Raw genomic sequence first — 14,005 nt, 5'->3', positions numbered from 1 at the left:
TGTTTCTATCGGCTGTCCGCGACTGCTTATTCAATTTATTCGCAGCTAACCTCTTTCTCAGGGGCTGTTCCTCTATCCGCAACCTGAGGACGCGCTGTGTAGTGGTGAAAGGCACCCACCCGTCCGATCTAGACGACAACGCCCAAGACCCGCTTAGGGTAGAGGCATTGTAACAGATTTGAATGAATTATATCATCATCAAATAAAAAATTAATAGTAAATAATAACCAGTTTATACTTGCCTTCCTTTTACCTTTTGAGGAAGGTTTTATTTTAAAGATTTCACAAATTTTTAAGGGTAATCAGTAATTATAATAAAAACTATCCGCTCAATAGATATATTACATTATACTTTACTAACTTAAAAGAGAATCATCAAACTGTTGTTAAAATAGTGCGTATTAGTTTTAGTTCAAAAGCAACCGTCAAATAAGATTTGTAAAATAAATAGATGTACACGCTAGAATCTCCACAGCAATTCCTACAACCGTTATCCACACATACCTAATAAACTACGGAGTGATAAGTGACCCCCGAAACCCTGGAGTAACGAGTTTTGACTAATTATGCTACAAATTCCCATGAAACGCTTGGAGACGACGTTCATACGGTTCACCCTGGGCACCAGGTACCTTGGAGACCGTTGCCGTCGCGATATTCGTGTTCTGCGACCCCAAAAACCACCGATTAACGAGTTTCGACTAATTATGCTACAAATTCCCCTGAAACTCTTGAAAACGACGTTGATACTGTCCACCCTGGGCACCAGGTACCTTGAAGGCTGTTGCTGTCGCGATATTCGTGTTTAGCGACCCCCAAAACCCCTAAGTAGCAAAGCTGGACTCATTTTAATAAATACTATGCATTGAGTGCGTCTATAATGTGTATACACACATTTTATTTCTAATTCAATTTGATTTTTCGTGCCACGGAAGTTTCGAAGATAAGAACGAAAGTTGGGAGAAGAAAAAAATTAAAAAGAAAATCACAACACAAAATTTTGGTCAGCTATAAAATGATAACAGATCGTTCATTTTTTACGAAACTTTTTTTAAATAAAAGTTCTTTTAATATCTTTGAAAGTAACATTGATTCGCCTGATAAAACAACGTATTTCAATAAGATATAAATGTTTGGATATTTTGTAGAGGTTAGAAAACTCAATTTCAAAGAATATAAGGTTGCGGTGCGCTCTGGTTGCATTACGCCCTCTGGTGGATGCGACTTTATCGCCGCCATGTTTGATATATATGTATACATATATATATATATATATATATATGAAGTTGTTCCTCGTTACAATATATATATATATATATATATATATATATATATATATATATATATATATATATATATATATATATATATATATATATATATATATATATTGTAACGAGGAACAACGTCCCTCGCCACGCCGGTAATGGAGGCAGTATAGAGAGTGACGAAATAGGGCGGCGTTGGCTCAAGCGGTAGCACGCGCGCCTGAGATCTCAGGAGCGCCGGATCGATTCTCGGTCCCAGCGTCTGCTTTTGTGATTTTCCCCTCTCACGTGAAGTCTCACCCCGTTACATGGTCAATGTAACGGGGTGTAAATTCGATCAACGAATAACTCGTTAAACGACTGGATCGCGTTCCCTCGATGCGGCGGAGAACTCCTATCTACTCCTGTCTACGCGCCTGACGCGTGCTCGGCTGCTCAACTGCGTTAAATAAGTATTAATAAATAATGCCCGCGGAGAAGGCGGTATTCGCAGGAAGGAACAGGATTAGGAAGTAAGCGAACGAGGTTTAAAAATGACGACAAATCACGTAAAATAATAAGACTAGGGTTATATTTACTAGTCGCGAAATAAACGTGAAGTTACAATCATGAAATAATAATACGCGAGTCGCCAACAACTTTGCGACTCGCCGCAACGCCATAATAATTGCGCTCGTACGCGTGTATCGTCGTGAAGGTCGCGCGCGCCGGATCACCCTCGCATGGGTGATACACACTCACACATGCACTCTCTCCCATGCACTGCGCGCCACACAAACCTTCTCTCTCTCTCTCTCTCTCTCTCGTCGACGACGTTCCTAACCATGGACAGGCCGCAAGACTTGGTCACTGCGCTGGACCGCTAGGCAAGATCAGGAATACCCGGACTCCGCGTCTCACTCACACACAAGGTACTCTTCGATCTGCTGGACACAGCACAGCACACGGTATCACTAAGTTTTTCGATTAGTATTACGATCTTAGTATTACGCGGTTAAAACTTAGAAAAATGAGGAACCCATTAAGCAAAAAAATTAGAAAAAGCTTACCCAACTAAAAATAATCATATGATAATCATATGAGCACTCATATGATTATCATATCAGCAATCATATAAGTGCTCATGTGAGAATCATATGAGTGTCGATATATCGTAAATTCTCATAAAAATAAATAATTATTCTACCTCTATTCGATACTTATTAATTATATCTTTCTTTGTACTGCTGATTTGTAAGTTGCATCGAGAATTTATTTTTTCATAAATATTACATTGAACCCAGAACCCCAAGATTAGGAACCCTGCTGAAAACGAAGGATTGAATCGGATTAAAAGTATATAAAGTCCAACTTAATCCTTTTCGGATCCGGATTCTTGCTCCGATTTTTCGTAATTCGCAAGTATTAATACTAGTTCAGAAGAGATTGATATGATTAAATCTGGTTTAATCCGATCAAATATTTTATCAAGTATTTTGTAATCCGTATTTGCATAATTTTAATTCTTCTGCCTAGCCCTCGTTAAAAAAAAGGATTGAAACGGATTAAGAAAACCAATACGTTTCAATCCGTTTTTTTAATCCATTTAAGTCCATTCTTATCCTTATTCCGTTTCAATCCGTTTCAATCCGTAAAATATATTTTTTCAACGTAGTTGGATTGAAACTGATTGAAACGGATATCTCATAAAATATTTCCAATCCGTTTTTTGAACATTTTAGGTACGTTTCAATATGTTTCGATCCTTTTTTTTAACGAGGGAGTTTTAGTACCTTTTTTTAATTCGAATTTTTGTTTTTTAACTTACGTTCAATTATTTTGAATACATATGAATCAGTGATAAACTGATTTTAATTTTATTTATATCCAATGCAATCCGTTCTAATGTATATTTAATTCTTCTTTTTTTTTATTTGATTGTTGTATTTCAATCCATTTCGATCCTATTCTTTCAGCCTTCCTAATACTTTTGAATATGTTCTGCCGCAATTTATATTTATCTAAATCCAATTGAATTCATTTTAATAGGTCTTCTATTCTTATATATTTATTTTATTTAACGTTGGATTAATCCGTTTCAACCCCGTTTTTTTTTCATATTTTTTTATACAATTAAATCAATTTTTTTATTTTAATTAGATTAAATCCGTTTGAATTAGTATCTAATAACCTATTAAAAAATTTAACTGAAATTTTGTAAAACTATAAATTATTAATATAAAATGGAGCATGCATGAATAAAATTAATATTATAATTTAAATATTTTATTATGAAAATAAAAATTCAACATTGGTTGAAGTTATAAACTGTTGTTCAATCTAAATACATTGTAAATTTCACACTTTACAGACTTATGTGAATATTCATATCACCGATTCACAGACTCATTTTCAGTCTTTTTATAAAAAAAAAGAAAATACAAAAGTAAACTAGAAAATTAATAAGAAACGCTTTAAAGATATATCATAATTAAATGAGAAATGTTAAATCACAAATAATTTACTTTTCATTTGCCTTTCTTTGCAATGATTCTTTGGCACATTGTTTAAAGCTATATTATTTTAAACAACGTAACTATAAAATATAAGTTTATAAACTATTGTGAGTTAATTACTCAGTTTATAAACTATTGTGAGTTAATTACTCAGTTCACAGACTTATTCATCGTTTAACTAATACAAAAGCTATTGTGACTTAATATTAGTAATTCAGACTTAGTTGTCTCGTAACTAAAATAAAAAAAAAACAGAAAACTAATAAGATGCGCTTTTGAACATATTACATAAATAAAGTAAACAAAATCTTTCATTAAATTACAAAAAATGTTTTTGAATTTGCCATTTTCATGCAAATTACTTAAGTACGTATTTTTTAAAATAGCTCCATTGTTTAATATAAGATGTTTCAGTATATATGGATTCATGGTATATATATATATATATATATATATATATATATATAAATTATTTTTGAAATTAAATATAGTAATTAATGCTTCAGATAATTAATGCAACCCTACTTATAATAATGTTTACGAAAACGTTTTATATTAAATAAAGGAGCATATCTTAAAATCTTCGGAAGATCAGACTTTTTGTACATCAGGTCAGAATAATAATTATAAGATTTTTATGATTCTTCATCTGAACTAGCAGCAGGTGTTGCATCTTCCGACTGATCCTGAGATTTAGGAGACCAATCAAAAAATTCATCTTCATGATCAGATAAATTCAATGTCCCCTTATCTGCATCTTGTGAAACCTGTTTATTATTTAATTCGTCCTTATCTACTATTTCTTCTGGAACTTGTGCATCTTTATCGATTTCTTGTGAAACTGGTGCACCATTTAATTTGTCATCAATAATTTCATTGGAATCCTCTTCAACATTTTTTTTAACCCTTTTAGCCGTAATTTCTTTATGGTCATCCCTCTTTCTTTTGGTTCCACTTGTTGACTCTTCCTTGACGGCTTTTAAGTCAGCAATTTTTTTTTGCGCATAATGGTTAAACAGTCCTTTCTCATCCTCAAGATTGACTTTAACTAGTTTTCCTTTAACCTTTTTAGTAGTCTTAAACTTTGAAAAAAGCTTTTCTAGTAAATGTTCATTTAACTCTATAAATAAAAAATAAAAAATAATTTACAATATTACGATTTGAAATATTTCAAGATACTATTATTTATAATCCGTTTCAATCCGACTATATATCTAAAGAATATATTTTACAAATTGAAATAGATTTGCAATGGATTTGAACAGACTTGATTCAGAAACCGGATTGAAATAATTTTTTTTTTTAATTCGATCCAATACGAAATTTTGAATAGGGATATATTTTGTTTATAATTTTAGAACAGTATGTGTAAAAAATTGTATATTTTATTCTGTTTTGATCAGAATAAATAAGAAGGTATTATATATCAAGATTATTTATATTATTAAAGTATATTTATATTAATGACCCTTACTTTCACATGCGTTGATTTTTTTTTCGTCCAATTTTTTAACAGAGTTTCTGTTGCCTTTTCCTTTTTTGCTACTCTCATTTCCCGTAATGGTACTTGTGAGAAGAATTTCTTCATCGAAAACGGCAATTAGAATATTACCAGCTAATTGACGAGCAGTTGCTGATTTGGTATTTATTCTGTTATATGCTATTTCTGGTATCCACTCATCATTACCAATATGAACCTATAAAACAATTGTTGAAATGTACAACTTCTAGTAATTTATAAATATTTCAAACCTATATCAATACAATGTATGAACATGTAAACAATAAATTACCCTTCGGATGTTGGCAGTAGTTCTGGTTCTCAGAAAAGATGGAAAATTACTGTCGTAGCCATCATTGGTACTCTCTTTACCATTGGCTAATTTTCTAATCTCATCTGTTTGAATCATAAGTATAATATGAATTAGTATAAACTATTTTTGTGATTGTGCTACTACTTCCCTTTTGAAAAGAAATACGTATTTTTTGTATGTGATTTTTGTGCACAATAAAATTATGTACCTCTGCATGTACTAATTTGGGAGCGCAGTTGCATACAAAATTATGTGATAAATAAGGTACAGAATAAAAATACCAAAATTACTTATCGATTTTAAGCATTTTCAAATAAAAATAATTAAAAAGTTTTAAAAAATTTAACTTTTTATACATCTGATGCACAATAATCGAAGTACCATGCGAATAGTAACGCCAAAAATAGGTAATATGTCTATGTTAAATGTCATATTAATTTAAATTTTATAAACAAATTAAAGTAAAACGTTAGATAATATAGACATACAACCTATTTTTAGTTTTAACTATTCGCATGGTACTTCGATTATTGCACACCAGGAATATGAAAAATTATTATGAATATATTAAAAAATAATTTGTATTATATATTTTTAACAGTTATTTCTGTAAACTAACCTCTAGCTGCTTCAGTAAATCATCAGAAGTATCGGCTGTTTGTGACTTTGAGTGGTCATTATCACTGCAATCTTTTAAGTTTTATTTCCAAGCGCCTTTCTAGCAATGAATTCTATAAAAAAAATTATAAAATATTTATTTAGTATATAGTCAGTATAAAAATAAGATGCTGCTCGAGTCATGAATTTAAATTAAAAAACTTAGCCAAACTAAAATATATGCATGTAACTTAAATATTAGCCGTAAACTTAATTACCTTACTGACGTTGCTTGCTTGTACATTACTTGTGGATGATTTATTTTCTACATCGGAATCATTCTCAGATGCTGATACTAGCAGTTTGCTGGGTAGGTTAGATATTCTCCGAGGATCTTTACTGGCAATAACTCTTTCCATCTCTTCTTTAGAATCTATCAAAAATATGTAGTCTTTTATTATAACGTACCTTTATTATTATTATGTAATTAAGAAAATATGTTGTATATATTACACATGTATAAGCATATATATATATATATATATATATATATATATATATATATATATATATATATATATATATATATATATATATATGTGTGTGTGTGTGTGTGTGTGTGTATATATATATATAGCAGATACGATTGTATATTATATATAAATTATGCTATAGCAAATCAAAAAACACATATACGTACTTGCTTGAAGCAAAATAACTCCTTTACACACATGATTATAATATTTGATTTTATATTTTACATTGTTTTTGTGTGTCTTCTGGTTAAAATCTTTTATTTTGTTAATATCTACAATAGTTTTTTTGCCATTCATAGGCCCAGCTATAAACTTGACATATGCTACAGGCATTTTGTCTGACTTTTAAAAAATAATTAATTATATTAATTATAAATGAAAGCATTCCATTTTTGATCGTTGATATCAGCAAAACATTATATTTCAATATGGCCGAACACGGAAAGACGGAACACTGCAGAAAAGGCGGGATATCAGGAACGCGGCGTATCAGTATAGTATATATAGTGATATATATAGTCTCGACAACCCAGATAACAGCACGTGCCGGCACAACGTGCCCTTGACGTGCCGCACGTCGTGCTGTCACTGTGCCGTCCAGTTGCTGTCTCGACATGCGTCCTAGGGCGTCTGTACGCGACGGCATAGAGACTGCACAGCGACAGCACGCGTGCCGCGTGCTCAGAATGTTGCATTATTAATAATTATGGACTTTAATTAGTAAAGAGCATACATTTATTACTTTTTTTATTCTCTCCAAACCGAATTACATTTAAACATTATTTTATTACATAATTCTAATTATTAGCGATGATTATTAGGTGCAATTGTGCATCAAATTGTAAGAAGAGTTGTGGCTCAGAGGCTAGAGCTTCGGACTTTTGATCCAAAGATCGTGAGTTCCAGCCCTACACCCGGCAGACTTTTTTTTCTTACATACAATTTTTTGTATACTATATAACAAAATTTATTAATTATTTATGATGTAGATGCTTAGTTATGCGTTCTAACTAATTTTTATTTAGCGTTATTTTTATATGCGATAAAATCGCTCCCCGCCGGTAGCGTTTTCTGCTGGCACAGAGACGGCACAGAGACGGCACGTCGTGCTGTCTCGCCGTGCCGTCACGTGCCGTCTCTGTGCTGCGGCAGCTGGACGTCACGTGCTGTCGTGGATGCCGCCATCTCGTGCCGTCACGGGGACGTCTCTGTGCCGACACGTTGTTATCTGATGGGCAATATAGTCGACTCATGTCGACTCGCATAACGTCGACGCGACGACAGCGCACTCTGGCCTATAACGCATGCTCAATCGCAGTAATATTTATGCCGACAGTCGAAAAGGGTTATAAAATATATATGCGCTTGTAGCGTACTTTAAAGTATGAATTCATGCGTAAAATCTAGTTTATAATAAATTACATATTCTTTTTAGTTAATATATAGTTATACATTTGAAAGAAACGAACTTAGAATCATCTGAATCATCAAGCAGTGATGAAAATGCGCCGAAACCGCGGCCAAAACAAAGACGGTACAATGCTGGAATGATTAAAAATTACGAAACAGATTACCGTTTGAAGTTGAAAGATGCTCGTTCCAGATATAAGTGGGATTCCTTCGGAAAAAACAATGAAGATACTTTAGTAACAGGTAAGGTTAATATATATATATATATATATATATATATATATATATATATATATATATATATATATATATATATATATATATATATATATATATATATATATATATATATATATATATATAATTCAAACTAAAAATTAAAATAAAAATCTGTTTTGAAATCAAGTTGAATCCATTTTAATCCGTGTGAAGACTTTTGAATCCGTAATAATTATTACATGGATAACAACGGATTGAAACGGATTCATTCTACATATTACTTTATTACTATGGTTTATAACGGATTGCATTTTCACCCATTTAAATCCTATATTTTATTACTATTGTTTACTTATTATTCCTAAATAATGCTAGAATTAATTAAAAAATACTATTCATTTATTTTGATAAAAAATTAATATTCATATCGATCCGGATACCACATTAAATAAAAGGATTGAAACGGATTAAGAAAAACCAATCTGTTTCAATCCGTTTTTGAATCCGTTTTAGTCCGTTCGAATCCTTTATAAATCCGTTTCAATCCATGAAATATATTTTTTCAACTTAGTTGCATTGATGAGATCCGTTTTTTGAACATTGTAGGTACGTTTGAATACGTTTCGATCCTTTTTTTAACGAGGGATAGATATCAGTTTTATAAATAGTCATCATGGGTCATTTTTGTAATATGAACTGTTTTTAGCTTTTTCTTGTAAACGCGTTAAAAATAAAATTGCTTATTTCATATGAATTATAGTGATTATTATTATTTTCTTAGCTAATAGCAGCACCAGCTACTCTTCAGCTGCAGTAAGTGGAAATGAAACTAATGAAAATGTAGAGCAATCAATAAGTCAGAGAATTGAATCAGCTTTGACTGAAAGTGCAAATATTTGTGAAGAACAGAATCAAATATCTCCTAATGATATTAAATATACAGGTAAAATATGTATCGTATTGTTAAATTTCGTATTAAAACGGACTGAATAGAATGCTAACCATTTTAATCCGATCCAGTTCGTTGTAATATTTCATAAATTCGTTTTAATCCGAAAAGACAGCTAGTGTAATACTATTTTTAATTTTTAAATATAAATTGTAATAATTAATCTAGTTTATTTATTGATTTACCTAGATGCAGTTAGAAACAATGACATGGAAAATGAATCAACTTATGACATTGAAGAGCGCTATAGTGACGATGATGCAATTAGTGATTTATTTTCAAATGATATCCGAGATACTGATGATTTCTCATTTCGAACTACTGATACTGACGATAGTGAGGCAAATGAATTCGATTATGAAGATCAGCAGTTCAACGATCGTAAAATAATGTTTGAAACTTCGAAATTGACTATAAATGATGTAATGACGTTAGTTATGGCTTTTTCAATAAGATTCAAGATATCAGACGTAGGAAGATCGGAATTAATAAATATGATTAAATTATTTGCTGGACCACAAGTTAATGATATAAATATTTCTAAGTATAGATTTCAACAAAAATTTGATCCACCAAATGAAACATAAGTATGATTCATTATTACTGTATGAGTTGTAAGCAACAAATTCTATACTATACCAAATTAAAAGAGCGATTTAGGAAACAAAAAAATACGTGTGCTATATGTAACGCTCAATGTGAAATAACAACGAAATCGAAGAATTATTTCATGTCTGTCGATTTGAAGTATCAACTGAAAATGATGTTTGATTCCGTAGAAATTAAAAAAGAAATATTTGATTTTATTAATAAGATGGATAATAGAAACAATGATGAGATCGCTATTAGAGATATTTATGATAGTGAATTGTATAAAGAAATAAATAGTGATACAAATATGAAGTACATAACTTATAACCTTAGTACTGATGGGGCGCCTTTGACTAAAAGTGGCAAAAGAGGTTTCTGGCTTCTTCAAATAATTCTCAACTGTTTACCTCCAAAAAGTAGGTTTAAATATTCTCTTATTTGTGGAATGTTAACATGTACTGAAGAACCCAATAGCGATTTAGCAAATCTGTACTTCAACAATTTTAAGGAGCAAGCAGCACTTTTGTATAATGAAGGTATTTCAGTGACTGATTTGAACGAACAAAAAATTATTATTAAATTCTGTCCACTAGCAATTCCCGTAGATTCTGTATGTCGACCAATTGTATAAGTAGATAGGCTATAGGCATACCAGAACATAGGCATACTAAAACACCCCCTCTCCTCTCAGAGTGTTTTGGAACCCGGTGAAAGAGGAGGGATCCCCTCTCTCTCCAAGATACTAAAACACCCTTTCTCCTCTCAGAGTGTTTTAGTACCCGATGAGAGAGTGGGGATAATTTTTCCTCTCTCTCTATTATGTTTTGGAATGCCTATAACGTTCTCTACTTTTTTTTTAATTTTTTTTATTTTTTTTTTATTTTACTTTACAGTTTATGCTGATAGAACAATTTCATGAGTTTGACGTTGTGCAATGCACAAGTCGTCTTATAGCTTGGATTATGATTTGTGCACACTGTGACGCACTTAAAAGATGGTTTTGACGGATAGCCATACTGTTCAATATTGTGAACAGGAAATTTGAATCGTTGAAGCCATTTCTGTTTTAATGCACCCATGACAACAATTTTTGATGCATCATGTAAAGCGTCACGAAGCAAGTTTCCAATTTGAAAGTAGTCATGTCCATCCGTTTTCCACCTGATGCCATGATAATTATGTTTGAGCCATTTGTTTAACCTTTGCATTTTGTCTGAGAGTTTTTTCCATGAGAAGGGATTTTTGAATGTTAGAACAATAGGATCTGCACTATTTTCCTTGAGAGATATGATTGCAAATTCCTTTAGAATATAATCTTCTTCGGTTTGCTTGAAACCAGTCATGTCTACTGCATACTCCATTTTCCCATGCAGCTTAGACGAGCTTCTTGACATCTCCACTAATAGGATTGTACTGAACGATGCGATCGTGTAAGATCAGACAGTAGGCTGAAGTGTTAGCAGGAAAATCTTTTATAGCCTCAAACTCCAGACGTACATCGACAGGAGCGCTCTTGAGAGATTCGTTTTGTCGTGAACAGTCAATAACTACGAGTGGTGCAAAGTTGAGAAACGAAGACTTTGTCAGCAGCGGTTGCGGATCTCTTCCATAATAGGATTTTTGAAAATTAGCGTACATATCATAGAGAATGGCAAACTGATTTTTAGCTATGTCGAGATTCATATTGTTGTATGGATAATGTGAATTCAAGAAAAGTTTCACATTACTCAACTCACAATGGTCAAATCGACTAGCGTTTGCAGTTCTCATTGATTTTCTCTTTGTTTGCAGTCCAAGAATCACAAAACGAGGTTTTTCCAATTGATTTGATGTTTTCACTGTCCAGACGTGTTTAGTAGTGCTTGGGAGAAGAGGATATTCAAATAACTCCCAAGAACGGAAACACATGAAGATAGGATTATCTTTACCAATGAAATTCAATAGCTGGATTTTTTGTTTATCAGATGCAACAACATATGGCATCAACCACTCTATCTTTGATACTTTTACTTCGTAATCTTCATAAGTAGTTACACCAGATGCTACAACGCCTTCCTGGATTATTACATTCAAGTCGCTTCTCGATCTTGTGAGAATGAGCTCATGCTTCATATTAACTATTATCTTTTTATAGTCTTCTGCAAAACCCAAGATCATACTCAGTGGAATCGCATCGTCAAAATTTCCTTTGTCATCTACGACCGATTTGATATCGTCTTGAATACCAAGCCAGCCCGCATTCTCCAGCATATCATTCTGATTTATGTTAAATGAAATCAATCCTTTCATAACACTGCTCAGACCAACATTTTTACTTTTATCTATCTCCACAGCATTAATCTCATAACGAATTTCATCAAACAGATGACAAATGCCATTGTTGACAAATTTAGTTTTAGCAAGTGCTGCTGATCTACCTTTTACTTGCAATTTTCCACATATATGGATAGAGATGATAAGAGACATAGATCTTGATGTTGGATAGAAATACGAATTTCATCGCTGTTGTCAAAGCTTAATGATGAGTATGGTTGATGTGCGTGTACTTCGTAATGAGCAATAGACTCATCGAATACGACACCTGATCGAATGCTTAGAATTTCGTCCATTTTTCTGGAAGCAGCAAAGAATTATACACGTGAATTTTTTCCACGAACTTTTAGTCCTAGACTTTTCAGAAACTGAATGCTCTTGCGTGTTAACGGTTTGAGTTTCTTCGGTCGACTGATGGCTGGTTGCCATGATGACTATGATTTATATATGATCCAGAATTGTAAACGATGCCCATTATACAGATTTGATGTGAAGTCTAATAGTGATTTCCTCTCCTCGAAAATTTACCAAATTTCCATCCTGATCGACAATTTGAATTTGTAGATGATCTATGCACTTGACACTGACCGGTAGATATATGACGTGTGACGGAACTTCTATGATTTTATATCCCGGAGGCACTCTGGGAAAGAACTCATGGATTGTATGAACTTTCTTATTATTGATATAAGCACCTCCAGTAATATTGCACTCAACTCTGAGTGCATTGATTCTCAATATTTTCACTGCTAAATCAGAGCTGTGTTGAATGTTCTCTTCGAGAGTGCGAGGAGCAAAGCCAAGGAGACTGCCTATGGAATCGTGAGGTGTGAGATCTATCGGATGACTGCAGAGAATTTCACTTCTAAGAGTATTGTTGTTAGATTTCAAAGAGAATTCGATTCCTTTGGATTTCAAAGTTGTTTGTAAAAATTGATTAATAGCATCAATCTCATAACTGCCAGTAGGAATATTAATAATAATATCTTCGTTTAAATGCAGTTTATTATTTGAATAGTCAACATTGGGAATAGAGTTAAATGATAAAAGTTCAACTAAACCCAAGACAAAATTTGTATGCTTCGGTAGTTCAATCGAAGGAAAATATTGCGCTTCTAAGACAGATGAATTTCCTGAGAGACTCAGAGTGAAGCTATCTTCCATGACTGATCGGAAGATAATGATTCCATTCGTCAGTGAGCACCTCTTTTATAGTCTCCCAGCTAAGAATAAAAGACAAAGATGGCCACATATAAAAGAGTCAAAATTTTGATATCTTTTATAGTTGTATTTCACTTCTTTTACGTTAAAATACAACATGAGATCTTTAGGAGGTTTAAGATCGCCAAAACTATCAAAATAAATCACTTCAGGACCACGTTTACGATAGCAAACCCAGTGAGTGCCTCTATTTTGAAAGTCGTCCAAGTTTACCACTGCTGACTCATTATGCCATGGACCGCCGGGAGGTAGATTATTTCTCATGAAAACACCTCGGAAATCTGTGATTTTCATCATACGAGCATATTTTTTTAGATCATGATTTGGCAAAGTTAAATCAAAGTTTTTTTGTCTACTGACTTGATGACCACTGCCGATATGAGGTTTCATAAATAATCCCATTCCAGTTTTATAGGGCTTAAGATGAAGACCTTTTCCTAAAGCAATAGCTTCCATGGTCTTATTATGCCTCTTACTTTCTTCATGATTTTTCTGCGCAGCTTTAGCATCATTAACTGCTTTAGCTATTCCAGCAGCACCTCCTGCTAGAGCACCGGTGGCACTTAGTCCTGCGAAAAATGGAACGAGAAAA

At 32.7% G+C, this 14,005-nt stretch overlaps 2 protein-coding genes and 1 long non-coding RNA gene across 17 annotated transcripts in view; 1 reads left to right on the top strand and 2 right to left on the bottom strand.

The window, feature by feature from the left end:
- LOC100113848 (ADP-ribosylation factor-like protein 6) overlaps positions 1 to 14,005 on the top strand; it is a 246,997-nt gene that overhangs the window by 74,990 nt on the left and 158,002 nt on the right. For 4 of the 15 annotated variants that reach the window (XR_004345238.1, XR_004345236.1, XR_004345240.1 and 1 more), the window contains exons 1-4: positions 1,427 to 2,179; positions 8,146 to 8,363; positions 9,121 to 9,282; positions 9,478 to 10,295. Coding sequence is in view for 9 of the 15 variants with exons in the window: in XM_032601776.1 (XP_032457667.1) it covers positions 9,878 to 10,415 (538 nt within the window). In the remaining 6 variants the exon portion in view is untranslated. Of the gene's footprint in view, positions 1 to 1,404; positions 2,180 to 8,145; positions 8,364 to 9,120; positions 9,283 to 9,477; positions 10,416 to 14,005 lie in introns of those variants that run through there. The other 11 variants (XR_004345237.1, XR_004345239.1, XM_031925917.2 and 8 more) reach the window with 11 other exon arrangements.
- LOC103316486 (peptidylglycine alpha-hydroxylating monooxygenase) overlaps positions 1 to 14,005 on the bottom strand; it is a 112,066-nt gene that overhangs the window by 81,899 nt on the left and 16,162 nt on the right. The gene's annotated exons all lie outside the window — the stretch shown is intronic.
- Positions 4,707 to 7,322, bottom strand: LOC116416706. The gene is made up of 6 exons (XR_004227049.1): positions 6,875 to 7,322; positions 6,453 to 6,607; positions 6,197 to 6,308; positions 5,557 to 5,660; positions 5,238 to 5,460; positions 4,707 to 4,883 (listed from the first exon to the last, which is right to left on the bottom strand). It is a non-coding gene; the product is annotated as an uncharacterized LOC116416706 (long non-coding RNA).

This window comes from Nasonia vitripennis (assembly GCF_009193385.2).
Source record: "Nasonia vitripennis strain AsymCx chromosome 3 unlocalized genomic scaffold, Nvit_psr_1.1 chr3_random0005, whole genome shotgun sequence".
Classification (NCBI taxonomy): Eukaryota; Metazoa; Arthropoda; class Insecta; order Hymenoptera; family Pteromalidae; genus Nasonia; species Nasonia vitripennis.
This window is presented reverse-complemented; position numbering and strand designations above follow the sequence as displayed.